Consider the following 14,477-nt stretch of genomic DNA (forward strand, 5'->3'; position numbering starts at 1 on the left):
TGCAGACTTCTGGTCTAGATCTAGGAAAGTAATTGTAACAGCTTGGGGAAAGGAAGGGGGAGGGGAGGGGAGGGAAGAAAAAGGAGTGGGCTCAGAGCTGGGGCCTTTAGTATGGAAACCAGGGAAGGCTTAGAGGAAGGAACTGGGATGCAGCCACCATCATGCCTAACAATGTGGGGATCCCTCCTAATGTGAGCTGAGCCACAGTATAACCTTCCAAACTGAATTATTTACATCATTTTTTTGGGTGACTTCTAGATGGTGAAGAAAAGAAGACTTTTCTCCAGTCTTTCAGAATTAGCAGCATATTAACAATGTAAAACCAAGCACAGGTAATCAAAAACGTTTTAATGATTAATTTTAGACATTATTTAACATTGTGGGTATATCCAGATGAGCTTAAGCACACTTTGACAGCACACTATTGAATGTTATAGTTTCTGTGTTGAAATATGTAAAGACATTCTCAAACTAGTACCTAGGAAGACATACATTTACAAATATACACATTCTAGATTTGATAAGGTAAATGTAAACAGATGCCGTGACTCCTTCCAAACAGAAAACCCACAAGACTAATTAAGAGAACCCAACTGGCTCCCTGTAATATGAATGTGCAAAATTAAAGCATGATAAACTGATATTTACATAAATATCAAACCATTCATTTATACATTGTCAATGACCTTCTCAGATGTGTCACGAGTGGTTCAATGAATGTATTTTTCCTCCTGTGGAGAAGGTATTCAGAGGCTAAATTCCAACACTTTAAAATGACACACACACAAAACAGTCTATCTGTTTGACCCCTGCTTCTAGGGTATGAGACATGATTTTATGATAAGCAGTCTTATTTTTAAACAAGCGTTTCTAAACAAATCTTTAGAGTCGGAGCAGGGAAAAAAAAACCTTACAGGTGCTATTAGATTCACATTAACCAAACCATCTCTACTCAGTTCTCCAGTTTTCTCATGCTGCAGCTATCTGTTTAATTTTACCTTGAATTTTTCTAAAGTCCTTCCCACCCCACCCTTCCCCATTCATTATGGTAAGCTAGGCACATTTTCAAAGGAAGTTTGTGTCAAAACAGATAGCAGTAGAGAAATCAATCCGAATTTGGACCCTGGCAACTGGTCCCCGCACTGCTCATCTATGGGCCTCTGTCAAATGGTTAACTATTCAGTTATGTCTCTTGAAAAGTATATATCTTCTCTAAGTGGAAAGCAAAATGGGCTTTGTTTCCTGTATAAAAACACTTACACTTCTGACATTTAAAACAGCCTACTCATCCTACACACTTCCTGAAATCTTGAAGACAAAGAATATATATTTAAGTTTCATCAAGACTGCTTTAGCTCCTCCCTCCCTTTTTACATTATTAATAGTGGCACTCAAAATAAAAAAATAAGATCTGTTAAAAAGTTAAACTGACTGTTCCACTAGATCTGAACCTGCCTGATTTAAAGCCAACATTACAAAAACTGAAGGTGCCGATTTCACACAGACAAGTCACCTGAAGTTCTGTGTCACACGTTAGGTTTCATAAATCATGGTTGTTGATTTTTCTGAACGGAGCTATAAGAAATGAATAAAAACTTGAAACATACCCTAATTGAACTAATAAGCTTTGGGCCCTGCTTTTTCAATTTTAAGGCATGTGTGTTTCTCTACTGTAACAACATTATACAAATTTACAATCACATGCATGATCTATAGTTAAAAAAAAAAAGTTTGGATTACAGTGTTATTAAATTGTGAATCACAATTCAGCACCTATCATGTTATAACTAATAAGGCAACAGCAGTGTCGTGTACTACAATAACACGCCCTCCACAGTCTAGCGCAGGGGTCGGTGAGAGCCCAGAAATGTTAAAAAATCTTATGCCTACTTGGATAATCTGTCTACATTTTCTAGGGGTTTGGAATTGATGGAAGAGGTCCTACGTGAGTCACACTATTGTAGGCTGACTAGTTACAGCAGCTGTTAACGAGCATCGGGCACAACTCAGATGTGCTTACAATCAGACGATGTGGTTCAGAGGCTGCCAACCCTCGGACCTCAGTCCTTCCGCTGCTTCCTCGGCTTCACATTGTTCTCCAGGGAAGAAAAGCTGCTGATGTGGCCGTTCACGGCGGCCACGGAGCCGTTCTGGTGGTCCTTTTGGTGCTCTCTCCTCCGGGAGACCCCCTTCTTGTTGTAGGTCTGCAACACATAAGGGCAGATGGGAGCCACGGCGGGGGTGGGGGTGGGGCCCGGCCACATCCCTAATGCCAGGGCAAGAGCCTCTGGGGACCGGTGCTACCGTATTAAGAAGGAATGTCTGTGCCCAAGCGACCTGGAAAATGTTTTGGGTTTTTTTTTTTTTTGCCACTGGTTTCAATCATTCTTTCATTTTCTGAGGCTCAGCCTGGGTATGTTCACTGAATCACGGGCAGAGGTATGGATGTTGTTTGATGATTAGACTGAAAATACAATTCACACTTCACTCGGCTCTGCCCTGCTGTCTCCCGCTGTCACTCACATCCTCTGCCTTCAAACTGTCTCGTGGCTGTAGCAACTGTCTTGGCCCTTTACTTACAACAGCACTCTGCCATGAATGGCAGTCAAAACAGGTATGACTTCAGCTCTGTTGGGCCCCATCTTTTCTTTAATAACCTCCCTTGTATCTGTCCTTGCCCTGAAGTGCAGCATGAGCTACCAGCCAGGCAGGAGGAAGATGCAACCCAGAGCTGCCACCCCAGATATGTCTGGGAAAAGGTGTCTGTCTGGAAGGGGCGCAGGGAGGCCAAATGTGCTGGGCACCCCCCACCCTGGCATGGAGGGGGGCTGGTGCTGCTGCATGTGATCTGCCTTTCCTGCCTCTGCTCAGGGACTCTTATTTTGCTCCTGCCCAGCCCCTGTGCCTGCTCGGAGCCAGGCCCAGCTCACGGAGCAGGGACACACGAGACCCAGGGGTAATGGGAAGTAGGAGAGTCAACAGTGACCACACAGGTCAGGCTCCCCCAAAGCATCAGCCCTGAACAAACCCTTCTGTGGGCAGAAACCTACACCACATCATGCACTTGGGAACGATCTGCGCCCCCAAGCCTGAGCAGTGTGGGGAGGAAGTGTAAGAAAACTGGGAAAAAAGGCTGATTTCTTTCTGTAGCTGGGGACTGTAATGGAAAATTCTTCAGATATTTAATTTAGCCCTGGAGTTCAGGGCAGTGGGGCTGAGAGACTGAGATTGAGACTCATCTATGCCATGTCTGCAGCAGCCCCAGGGAAGCAGAACGGGACAGCTCTGCTTTCCCACAGAGACCTGGAACCTCTTGTGCCAAAGCCCCAGAACTCCAAGGTCTGGCCAGACTTCAGCACCTTCCACAGTGGCAGTGACCCCACCTCCACCCTGCTCCTGCCAAGGCAGGGGCTTCTCAATAAAGGAATGAATGAGGGCCTTGGCTGCAAAGACCCCAAATCCCAATCACCACAGAAGAGTGAGATTTACCTGAATGTAGAAGTTTGTGAAGAGGGTGATCAGAGAAATCATGTATCCAATCTGGAAATACAACCAACCGAGAGGGAAGGTACACGGCCAGATGACCCCACAGCTGGTCTGGATGATGGTCAGCACAAACTGAAGCTGGGTGGGGAGGAGACAGAGCTGAATATGCGGCCATGGCCCAAGGTCAAGGCGTCTGCCAAATGGGCGCTGTACCCTGCACCCCCGAGTCTGGGAATGAACACTTACTAACCTTTCTGTAGGTACAGAGGTCATTTCAAAATCATGAAGCATATGCTAAACATATCCCAAACCTCTTATGCATCTGTGTTTGTCTTATGTGTACACTCCTCCCTTTCCAACTGCTGCAGTCACCTTCTCTAAAGCTCGGGGAATAGCCAGCAACGCTTTCATTGTATATTTGGAAGTTCTGGGAGTAGATTTACAACATACACACATCAAAATCCTTATGTTGTACACTGTAAACTAATACAGTATTATATGTGAATTAGCTCTCAATGAAGCTGGAAGGAAGGAAAAAAGAGAAAACATTTTAAAAAACCCAACACACACACACACTTCAGAAATACAGTACAGGAGATGCAACCGTACTTTTTGCTAATTCTTCATAAAGGAAGGATGGGCATGGAGTGTATGTTTAGAGGGACCAGGAACCTCACTGCAGGGTGTGCAATCCCATGGGACCCTTTCCCCCTCCTTATCCGTGGACCTTCTGATTTGGTGAAGGCTGGGGTTGGGAGACAGACTTACTTTCTTCCTAGGATATAGTGCTAATTCCATAGATTATTTCTGGCAGGTACATCTTGAGAAGCAGGGAAACGGCGAGAAGGGGTTAAGATAAGGGACAGCTGCTGGACGGGGACCTTTAAGGAGTGAGTGGAGGACGAGGCTCCGCCCACGGGATTTCGGGCCACCTCTCAGTGTTTCTATGTAGGGAACTGTTTTTTTTTTGTTGTTGCTGTTGTTGTTTCCTTTTTTTAAGGTAAGTTTTCTAGACTGAGAAGTAACTGTAAGTGGCGCATAGAATAAATACAGGGAAACTAGGTGCAATCGTCCACCTCAAAGGGCAGAGGCCAACAGGAGACCAGCTCTCCAGCCTGCTCTACATGTGGCTTCAGCAGAACCACACTACGTGCAGCAAGTCAAGCCTGGCATCACTTCTCATGTGTAATGAGGAGGCGGATGAACAGTGAGTCTTCCTCACAAGTGGGTGAGGGGACACAACAAGGATCGTCCGGCAGCCGGCAAAGAGGTGCTAATGAAACACCAAACACAGAAGCAGCTCAGAAGCTCTTCTCAAATTTTTTTTCCCCAGATGGTTATTTTGCAACGTTGAAGAATCACAACTGACACAGAGGGATCTGAATCAGCTTGGTTTCCTTAGAAAAGAATGTGTTAAGAAGGCAAGACCAGGGCTAAGAATTTAGTATCTAATGTCAACGAGTCAGCTAGCCCTAGGCTATCGCCTCCGCATCCTCCTCTATAAAGTGGGGATAACAACATAAAATCAGGCTACTGGAACAATCCCTGTAAAACTGCTCGCTTGACATGAGCACGTGGTAAGCTCAAGGAATGTCAGCATTCGAACAGTAGTGATAGTATTAGTAATCAGTTTATGAAAGAAATCACAAGGGGGGAAGAAAAGGCTATATAGTATACTGACAACCAAGGAAAGCTTTAACAAGGACGGTGGGAAATAACCATCAAGTGCAAACAGCTGCTGGGACGTGGGCCCAGGAAGGGGCTGTCACCTGGGGCACTGCAGTGCCATCCCCGCCACCACACGGGCTGAGCGGTCGCCTGGCACCTGCATCCTTGCTGCCTAGTAACCTACTGGCAAGCTGGGCTCGTCTGGCGGGCTACAGTCCATAGGGGCGCAAAGGGTCGGACATGACTGAAGCGACTTAGCACAGCCTGGACTCGCGCTCCTCCCAGCAAATCCTGGCACTCCTGGAAACATAGGCACACAGACGCACCTTGGATTTGGATTATAATTAGAAAACACGGACACACATGGATGTTCTGTGCACAAACTAAGAAGAAAGGGCTGAACTTAAGAGTCCAAGGATTCTGTTTAGTCTTTGTTCCCCGATTCAACTAGCTGCCTGCCCACTGGCGTGGTGTCTCCATTGACTGAAATGGATGGAATTCTCCGCTCTGCTCACTTCAAGGTGTTTAACTGGATCGAGAGAGAGGAAGGATGGGAAAGGCACCTCTCAGGAGCTAGTCAACAACACCGAAGCCAGGAGGGCAGCAAGGGCGGCCCAGGAAGAGCTCAGTGCCCCCCAGGCGGCAAGTGCTGGCAGAAAGAGGCTGCCTGACTCACCAGCTGGCCCTGCGTGATGTACTTCTTCCACCAGAGGTACGGCCGCATGGACGGGATGGACGACAGCCCGTAGTACGAGTACATGAGGACGTGGATGAAGCTGTTAAGTGTGGCGCCAAAGTAAGCTGTAGGAACAGAGGGAATTGGTGAGGAGGATGCATCAGTGTCCTGTATGTGACAGGTAACAAAATCCAAGATTCTTTTTAAATTCAAAAATGAAAAAAAAAAAAAAAAAAAGTTTTTGAACAGGCAAACACTGCAGCAGCAAGCTGGCACTGCACGGGCGTGTGACCAGAAATCAATTTCCACACGGGCAGGCAGCCGTCAAGAGGCTTCAAGCCCAGGGTCAGCTATCAGGTGGGCATCCAACCAGGAGTCAGGAACCACCCACCTCGCTCTGGAAGCTAAAGGCTTTGCTGCCTGGCCGCCACCCACTCCCAGAGGATGCTGCCCAAGTGCCCCGATACTGCATTGAAGCCTTGGGGAAAGACAGCCGCAAAGAGTGGGAAGCTCAAAGCTGGCCGTCTCTACACATTTGCTGAGGTCTGGGGAGGAGGGCTGTGGTGCAGAGGCCATATATCCTTATCAGTAAGACAGAGTCTAGAGCCCAGTTCCTTAGAGATGAGAGATCCATTATTTACGTCACAATCTGTCATTTCCAGTAGAATCACCCGGTCTTTTCTCAGACTCTCGGTCCTCTGCCCCCATAGCCAGCAACCAAGCAAAGCAACCAGCTTTCCCCTCCCTCTGTGGTCAGGCTGGGCTATGACAGTAACTGGGGGTGTGACCTTGGACGAGTCATATCCATTCTCTGGTTGTTTCTCATTTGTCATTCTGCGGGATCTGACATTTAAAGCCTTCTTCCATTGGGGCTTTCCAGGTAGCTCGGACGGTAAAAGAATCTGTCTGCAATGCAGGAGACCCGGGTTCAATCCCTGGGCCAGGAAGATCGCCCTGGGAAAGGGAATGGCTACCTGCTCCAATATTCTTGCCTGGGAAACTCCATGGACAGAGGAACCTGGCAGGCTACAGTCCTTGGGGTTACAAAGAGTTGGATAAAACTGGGTGACTAACACACTTTAAAATGTGGGCAGGTGCCGTTTCTATTAGAAAGTTAAGTCAGATAACCTACAGCCAGGGAGCGCGAGCTCTACCAATCCTTCTACTGTCTCAGGGTTCTCCCAAAGTGGAAGGAGCTGTACTTGGAAAGCTCTTGCTGGTTCTAGATTCCTCTAACTGTGTGCATCCTGGTGGGCCAAGTTAATCAAGGGCGGTGCTATCCTGGGGGAAAACACGTGAGCAGACTGAGAGGATCAAGTTTGTGATGGATATCAGGAACTCTGACCGGGACATATTAGCCCTCCTGGGCTGAACCCGACGGGGACAACCTCATCATAGGGAACTACGGGACACTTCCAGACCACAAGCTTTCCATATCCTTCTTAGAGAATTTACTTCAAATGTTGGTGCTTGTCCCAGAAGCTGCCCAGCTAAACATGCTCCAGGAATGTGAGGGTCACTATGTCAGAGGATGTGCAGACACCTTGAGGTACTGCAGCGAAAGCTTGTTCCCTGAAGCCCACTCCTTGGCACGTTTCCATCTTCCTGGTCTGTCCCTGCCAGTCAAACACCTTCCAAATGTGTACAGAAACAAGGATAAACAACCTGGAACAGAAAATTCTGCCCAGATTTGTTCAAGTGCCCCAGACTGGAATCTGGTCTTTCCCTCATCCTGCCACATTAGCACAGGGTGTGCCCCAAACCAGAAGAAGGATCTGTCGGCTTGCTGAGTGCACAGGCCACGCAGACTGTCATTAAAGGGAATCTGGACACCACGGTCAAAGGCCTGACCCAGAAACCTGCAGAAACGGCACCTTTCCCCTCAGAGCCTTAGTTTCAACTCAGCCTCTCTGCTCACACCTGTCCCCAAAGACGTTCAGACTCACAGTGGCCGCAGGGGACCCAGTTCATCACGAACCACCAGATGTTGAGCATGCTGGCGTGGTGATACACATGCAGGACCGTGATCTGGTGGTTGTTCTTGCGGAGGATGAAGAAGAAGGTGTCCATGAACTCGATGAGCTTGGAGAAGTAGTACCACCATAGGACGCGGATGATCTAGGACGAAGGGGCTGTCAGCGTCTCCCGCAGGGTTGTGCGCCCACCCCGGGACCTCACCGCCCCACTAGCCCCGCTGAAGCTAGTCTCTCTGCAGGGCCTTTGACCAGAACACCTGGGGGGTGGGTGGGGGGTTGTGAAGGCAGGGCAAGCTCTACAAGGGCTTCACGCCCTTCACAACTCTTTAACAAATCCCTGTAGGCTGCCTGTTCCCTCTGGAGCCATCGGAGGAGGAAAACCACGAGAAAGGCACTTCCGATTTCAGGGGCTGGCGTGGAGCAGGTGACAGGACACACGGCAGAGCGAGAAAGAAACCTGGATGTCCAGTGCTGTGCTGTGCCTGGTGAAATGCCGTACAGGGGGCTCTTCATGGGGGCTCTGAGGAAATGACTGCCAGGCTGAGGGTAGACTGCAGCCTTTTATTTAAAACAAAACCCTGAAAAATACTCCAGTATGGAAGCTGGACTCTATAGATCACACCCAGAGGTGATGATTAAAGACATCACCTGATGAACCTGTTTATGTAAACAGAGAGCAAATACTGGTAAGCGCATGCACGCTGTCTTCCCTGGAAGATGTTAACAGGACTCACTTTTGCAGACAGGGAGATTTTAGTTCCCCTCCTATACGTTCCAGGCTGCTTAATTTCCCTTACCATGGGCACACACCGCTTTTAAAATTCTTTTTAAACAATGTCCACAGGGATTACCTGGATGGCCATCTTGTCTCTGGTACAATTTCTTTATTAAGAAAACAAAGAGCCAGTACCTTCATGTCCGCTTCTCCTCCACTGCGTGTGCCCTGACAGAAGAAGTTGTACTGGCCTTCCCATACTCCCGTCACTAACTGGGGAAAAAAGGAAAAGAGAGAAAAAGCCAGTCACCAACAAAATCAGAATCAGGAAATGCCCTATGCAATTAGACTTCATAGTTTGAGAATCCATGTAGACTGTGGGCTGTGCGGGGTCAAGGGTGCTCTGGGCAAGAAAACCATGATGACAGGGGAGGGTGAATTGGGGGAGTTCAAAAGCCTAGGGACTCAGTTTCCTGAAGGGTGGGCCCAGAGCCACTGCAGCCGCCTCTCCAGGCCCTGCTTGGCCACGCTGCCTTTCTTCAGAACCCTCTGTCACAAGCACCTCCCCAATCCTGAGGCCCAAGGGATCCAAACATGTGTGGGCTCCTGCTCTGATCCGATCAGGGTCCTGCCCTGCCACGGCCTCGGGGGAAACCATTGGCTTTCTCAAACCTGAATGCGTAGGCCCAGAATGAAGTTAAGGACACGTTGAAAGGCAGATGGATGGGCATCCAGCAGGTCTGGGGTGGGGCCCAAGAATTCCTATTTCTCGTAGGTTCCCAGGTGAACCTGAGGCTGGTCTAGAGCCCTCACTTAGAGAACCACTGCTGCCAGCTTGGGGCAACTGAGTCCAGCCTCAGCCTCTTCACTGTTTTCTGCATCACCTGCAGATCCATGGCTCAGACCTCTGAGAACTGAGCTGTGCCCACAATGCAGAATTCATCTGTGGCAGGGTGGGCACTGCAGTGCCACAGAGAGGACCCTGACGTGAGGGGCAGAGTGCAGGGTCGCCAGCTCCCCCTGGGGGCCTCAGCTGCCATACCAGGTCAACACCTGCTGGGGGGGACCTAAGGACCTGTTCCAGAGGGAAGGTGTGATCTGAGCCCCTGTGCATGTCCACTGTCTACCCACTGCATCCCAGCCAGCCAGACACCCACGAGATGGGCCTCTTTCTCCATGTAGACTGCAGCTCACCACCTCCTTCTGAAGCTTTGGCGTCCTCAAGTGTTCCTGGTGGCCCTCCCTCTGGTGGTCAACGGGGCAGGGGAGGAGAAATCAGAGGTGGTCTACTTCATGCCTGAGCTCATCCGTGGATCCCAAATGAGGAACCGGCCCCCAGGCCTCAGTGTGTGGTTCTTGGCATGTTCCCCAGTCCAGATGCACGAGCATCACAAGGCAACTCAAGTGACATGCAAATGCCAGGGCCCCAGCTGGACTGTCAGAACCAAAACCCCAGAGAATCTAACACTGTGCTTTTTAACGTGTGGTTCCCACCCAACAGCAGCCTCTCCCAGGAGCACCCAGGAATTTGCTAGAAATACAGAATCTGGGGCCCAACCCTAGACCCACCAAATCAGACATTGCTGGGTATGAAATTCCGTGGTGTAAGAACAGGCTGTTTAGGTGATTTTCGAGGCAACTGATGTTTCAGAACCACTGGCTTTAAACAGTGGTTCCCATCCCAGCTGTATGACAGGCTTCCCGGGGGAACTTTTAAAAATGACGAACGGCTGGCCTCCTCCAGGCCACTGTGGGGCCTTTCACAACACACTCAGGCAAGTGGGATGTGCAACTAGGAGTGGGAGCCACTGGTTTCATGCTATCTGATTCCAGCAAGAAACAGTTCACCTACCAGTGTTGTGAGAAAGATGTAACTGACACACAACAGAACCTCAAGGTTCTCCCACAGAGCATGACTAGGGCCGGGGGCTGCATGCAGGGAACGTCAGCTGATCACAAGGGTCTGAAGACAAACAGGTCAACTTCCATCCAGTCTGACCTCAGAGATAGAAGCCAGCAGTGGGTGTAGCCACTGTGCTCACACTCAACACCCTGCTTCAATCTGACTTTCCTTCTACTAACTTCCCTTGTTATTTTTGCTTTGCATTGTCATCTTGTGCACCTGAAAAAAGCACGAGTTATGTGGCCAAAGACAAGCACAATGATTCAGAGCACATCATTTTCTAACGAAAATAATCCAGGAGTAGGGAGCAGAATTTACCAAGTCACCTAAATTCCCCTAGCCCTTGATCATGTTTTACTCTAAGAGGAGAAGGCTGGATTAAATTATTTCCAAAGGTTCTGTTTTAATTTTTTACAGTACTACATTAATATTTTTTGAAAACAGGTCACATGTAAACTATACTATCTTCAAAAAACCAGACCCACAGAGAATTTATTGGAAGGTGTATTATCTTTCTGGTCTTTCCCTTTCTAAAGTCATGCCAGTTAAGCATACTGCATACAGACCTATTAGAAGTCCCAGCAATCAAGAAATAAAGCCTGAGTCTAAAGTAGAGACAGAGAGAGAGAAAGTGTGTGTGTGTAGCACTTGTGCTAGGGTGGAAACCTGAGCGGAGAGAGGTGTCATCTCAACTCAGTGTTCTTTGCTGCCCTTCCTTCTTTCCTATGAGGAAACTGATAAATTATCTTCTGCAGCTGGAGGGTACAGAAAAAGAACTTTTTGGAACTCTACTGGATTAAAGGATGGAGACAAAGAAGCCCAGATTACAGGTGTGATCCTCTCCCAGGTGGGATACATTCTCCAAGGGCAAAATCTGTTTCTTCTTCTATAAAGTGCACACCGCTCCCCTCCCCACTCTGCACCTTGAGCCCAGTGGGCTGTTTCCTGAATTGATGTTTCTGATCACAGGTGCAGCGAGTAGAGACAGCGTAGAAAGTTCAAAGCAAACTCAACACCACTTCTGGGCATCTGCTCTAAGTATGCGTACTTTTTCCCCTTGACAGTAAGAAGGGGCAAATGTTTTCAAATACACCAGAAGAGAATGTAAAGTCTTTGTTCACAGAGGCCTTCTCTTAAAAATAGAAACTTGAAGGACTTCCCTGGTGGTCTAGTGGTTAAGACTCCTCCTTCCAAAGCTGGGGACGTGGTTCAATCCCTGGTCCAGGAATTAAGATCCCGCATGCTGTGGGGCAACTAAGCCCCCAAGCCACAATGAAGAGCTCTCCCAGCCAAAGAAATTTTAAAAAACAACAATATTAAAGGTTAGTTAGTGCTTGTGCTCAGTAGTGTCCGACTCTCTGCAACCCCAAGGTCTGTAGCTTGCTAGGCTCCTCTGTCCAGGGAATTTTCCAGGCAAGAATACTGGAGTGGGTTGCCATTTCCTCCTCCAGGGGATCTTCCTGACCCATGGATCAAACTTGAGTCTCCTGAATTGGCAGATTCTTTCACTGCAGCACCTGGGAAGCCCCCAAAATAAAGGTAGACTTAAAAAAAAAAAAGAAACTTGTAGTTCTTTCATATCATATCACCAATGGCGGGGGTGGGGGGGGGGAGGGGGAGGAGTGCACTTAAATACCATAAAACGGGAAACCAATAAAACTTTATTTACAAAAACAGACAGCAGCTCTTTAGGTCTTAGTTTCCTCACTCCTCAAATAGGATAAAGACTGTCTCCTGTTCAGGTTGCCATGGGAAGTTAATGAGATGAAGTATGGAAGGCTTATCTCACCCAGCCTGGTAGAAAAGGTAAGCACAGTAACTGCTGGAAACAACCATTACTTTATCCTTTTCAACTGCAATGCTCTCAAAATTTTCTCTATCCTTCAAAGGTCAGCTAAAATTCTATTTCTTCATGACTGCTCTCTTGAGCACTCCAGGTCAAGCCTGGTCTCCTGCCTCTGGGCCAACCCTACCATGACTTACACCTATCTGCTCACGTGATCTTTAAGCCCTGTGTCACTGGCTCTGTCTTAAGCTCTGCTGTCTAAGTTCTTGGCAGCACTGGCTGCAGCTCCCTCATCCACAAAATCCAACAGAGGGAGGACTAATACACTAGAGATGCTGAACAAATATCTGCTCAACTAACCACAGAGTTCAAGGTGCTGCTTCTTGTCCCTTAAATCTAGACCTGCTGTTTTATTTGCAGGAAAAAAGTCTTCTGTTCACAAGATGAAAACCAGTCCTCATCAAATGTCCTACTGGGGACATGTTAAGTTTTAATTCTTGAATATCCTTGGCTTCAAAAGGGATAGGATAAAAAAAGGAGGTGGGGAGCAGGGGGCAGGATAATTTAACACATGAGGATTGAGCATTGGAGTTCAAGTTGATTTATCTAAGCCTCTCTGCACCTTTTGTAAAGGTGGCCGGTATCAGGACCCTGGTCTCTCTGTTCCCATCAGAAGAAAACAGTGTGTCTGAGTAACAGCCCAGAAGCTCTCAGAGCCAAGGCCTGGCCTCCCCTCCAGCCTGTGAGGAGTGCTTCAGAGGAGACAAAGCTCTCGACAGGCCTGGCTTCCTCCCAAGAGCAGCTCTGGTCCATCCCTGAACGTTCAGCACCCTGCAGCCTGGGGGAGGACCCAGGGGGCGGGGCCAGCGGCGAGGTACCGGAAGTGAGGGCAGCAGGGTTCAACCTTGACTTCTGAGCATCACCTCGAGAGGGCAGGACCGTGCTCCAATGGAAAAGCAGGCATTGGCGAGCAGCTGGCCACCACCCTCCCCAGTCCTTGATCCCTCCAGCGACCGAGGCAGCACCAGGTACCCTACATCTGGCTTTTCCCAAGTAACCAAGACATAAACAGCACCACAGCAAAGCATTGCTCCCCTTCTTTGGAGTAAAGCAAACTTAGTTAGGCCAGGAGCATGTGCAGAGCTATAATTAAAGCCCAGCTAGAAGCTTTCTTCTCTCCTTATGAGACAAATTCAATAAGCAAAGGGGGTTTCATGCATCTTTTCAAAGAAGAAAACTGAGGAGAACATCACTGCTGGGTCTGGATGATGCAGTTCATGGAGAGAAGCATTTCAAGTTGATTTTCTGGGTAAGAGATGACTTTTCTCATCTAATACCACAATTTAACCACAAATAGGGCACATACCCTGTAGTACGATAACCACTTCCATGGCACTTACTGAAACGCTACCGCAGCATCTCAAGAAAACAAAGTCACCTGAAACACTAAGAAGACAAACGTCCTCCTGTGTGGCCCTTATCAGTCACTCACCCGACATCCCAAGATCTCAGAGCAACACGATGATCCCTTTTGAAAAGGGGCTAATGGTTTTAGTGATGAGAGTTTGATGAGCTGTGTGGTTATATCCATCTAAGCAGAAATGGAATGAAAGGTAACGAGAACAGACACGAGAACAGACACTAACCATGGTAAAATTCAACCATCTTAGGACCCGAGGGACTTTGCTAAAGTGAGCAACCCCACCAACAGTGTGTGAGGCTGACGTCTTCACAGATTTGACTGTCCCTGTGGGTGTGTACAAGTGTGTACTTTTTTAGACCTGGATCAAGTTCATGTTTTTACTAAGGAAACATGAGTAGCGACGTGTGTGGTCCAGAGTCACACAGCTTCTACATGGCACTGGTGGGACCAGCACCTAAGAAAATCTGACTCTGGGTTCAAATGTAATCTCCAACAGAACTTCCAAGCTCCTCTGACCTTCTTTGTCTGTTCTGAGTCCTTAATAAGAACACAACGGAGACACTCTAACCATGAAGAATTTTATGGAAAATCAGACCTTTCACTGGATCTTTACCTTCAGCAGATGTTTGGTTTAAAATGAACCATAAGACCTAGAGAAACCTATGCAGGTCAGGAAGCAACAGTTAGAACTGGACAGTTAGAACAGTCTGGAACAACAGACTGGTTCCAAATAGGAAAAGGAGTATGTCAAGGCTGTGTATTGTCACCCTGCTTATTTAACTTATATGCAGAGTACATCATGAGAAACACTGGGCTGGAAGAAGCACAAGCTGGAATTAAGATT

At 47.9% G+C, this 14,477-nt stretch overlaps 1 protein-coding gene across 2 annotated transcripts in view; it reads right to left on the bottom strand.

Moving 5' to 3' along the window:
- Positions 1 to 333: 333 nt before the first annotated feature.
- The window catches only part of ELOVL5 (ELOVL fatty acid elongase 5), a 73,214-nt gene continuing 59,070 nt past the window's right edge, over positions 334 to 14,477 (bottom strand). Inside the window, exons 4-9 of one of the 2 annotated variants that reach the window (XM_070778132.1) lie at positions 8,717 to 8,794; positions 7,777 to 7,948; positions 5,831 to 5,955; positions 3,490 to 3,624; positions 2,021 to 2,204; positions 334 to 731 (exon numbers count right to left, since the gene is read on the bottom strand). In XM_070778132.1, the coding sequence (XP_070634233.1) occupies positions 2,061 to 2,204; positions 3,490 to 3,624; positions 5,831 to 5,955; positions 7,777 to 7,948; positions 8,717 to 8,794 (654 nt within the window). In that variant the 3' untranslated portion in view covers positions 334 to 731; positions 2,021 to 2,060. Of the gene's footprint in view, positions 2,205 to 3,489; positions 3,625 to 5,830; positions 5,956 to 7,776; positions 7,949 to 8,716; positions 8,795 to 14,477 lie in introns of both variants that reach the window. The other variant, XM_019985990.2, reaches the window with a different exon arrangement.

The sequence above is a fragment of the Bos indicus genome, chromosome 23 (assembly GCF_029378745.1).
Source record: "Bos indicus isolate NIAB-ARS_2022 breed Sahiwal x Tharparkar chromosome 23, NIAB-ARS_B.indTharparkar_mat_pri_1.0, whole genome shotgun sequence".
Classification (NCBI taxonomy): domain Eukaryota; kingdom Metazoa; phylum Chordata; class Mammalia; order Artiodactyla; family Bovidae; genus Bos; species Bos indicus.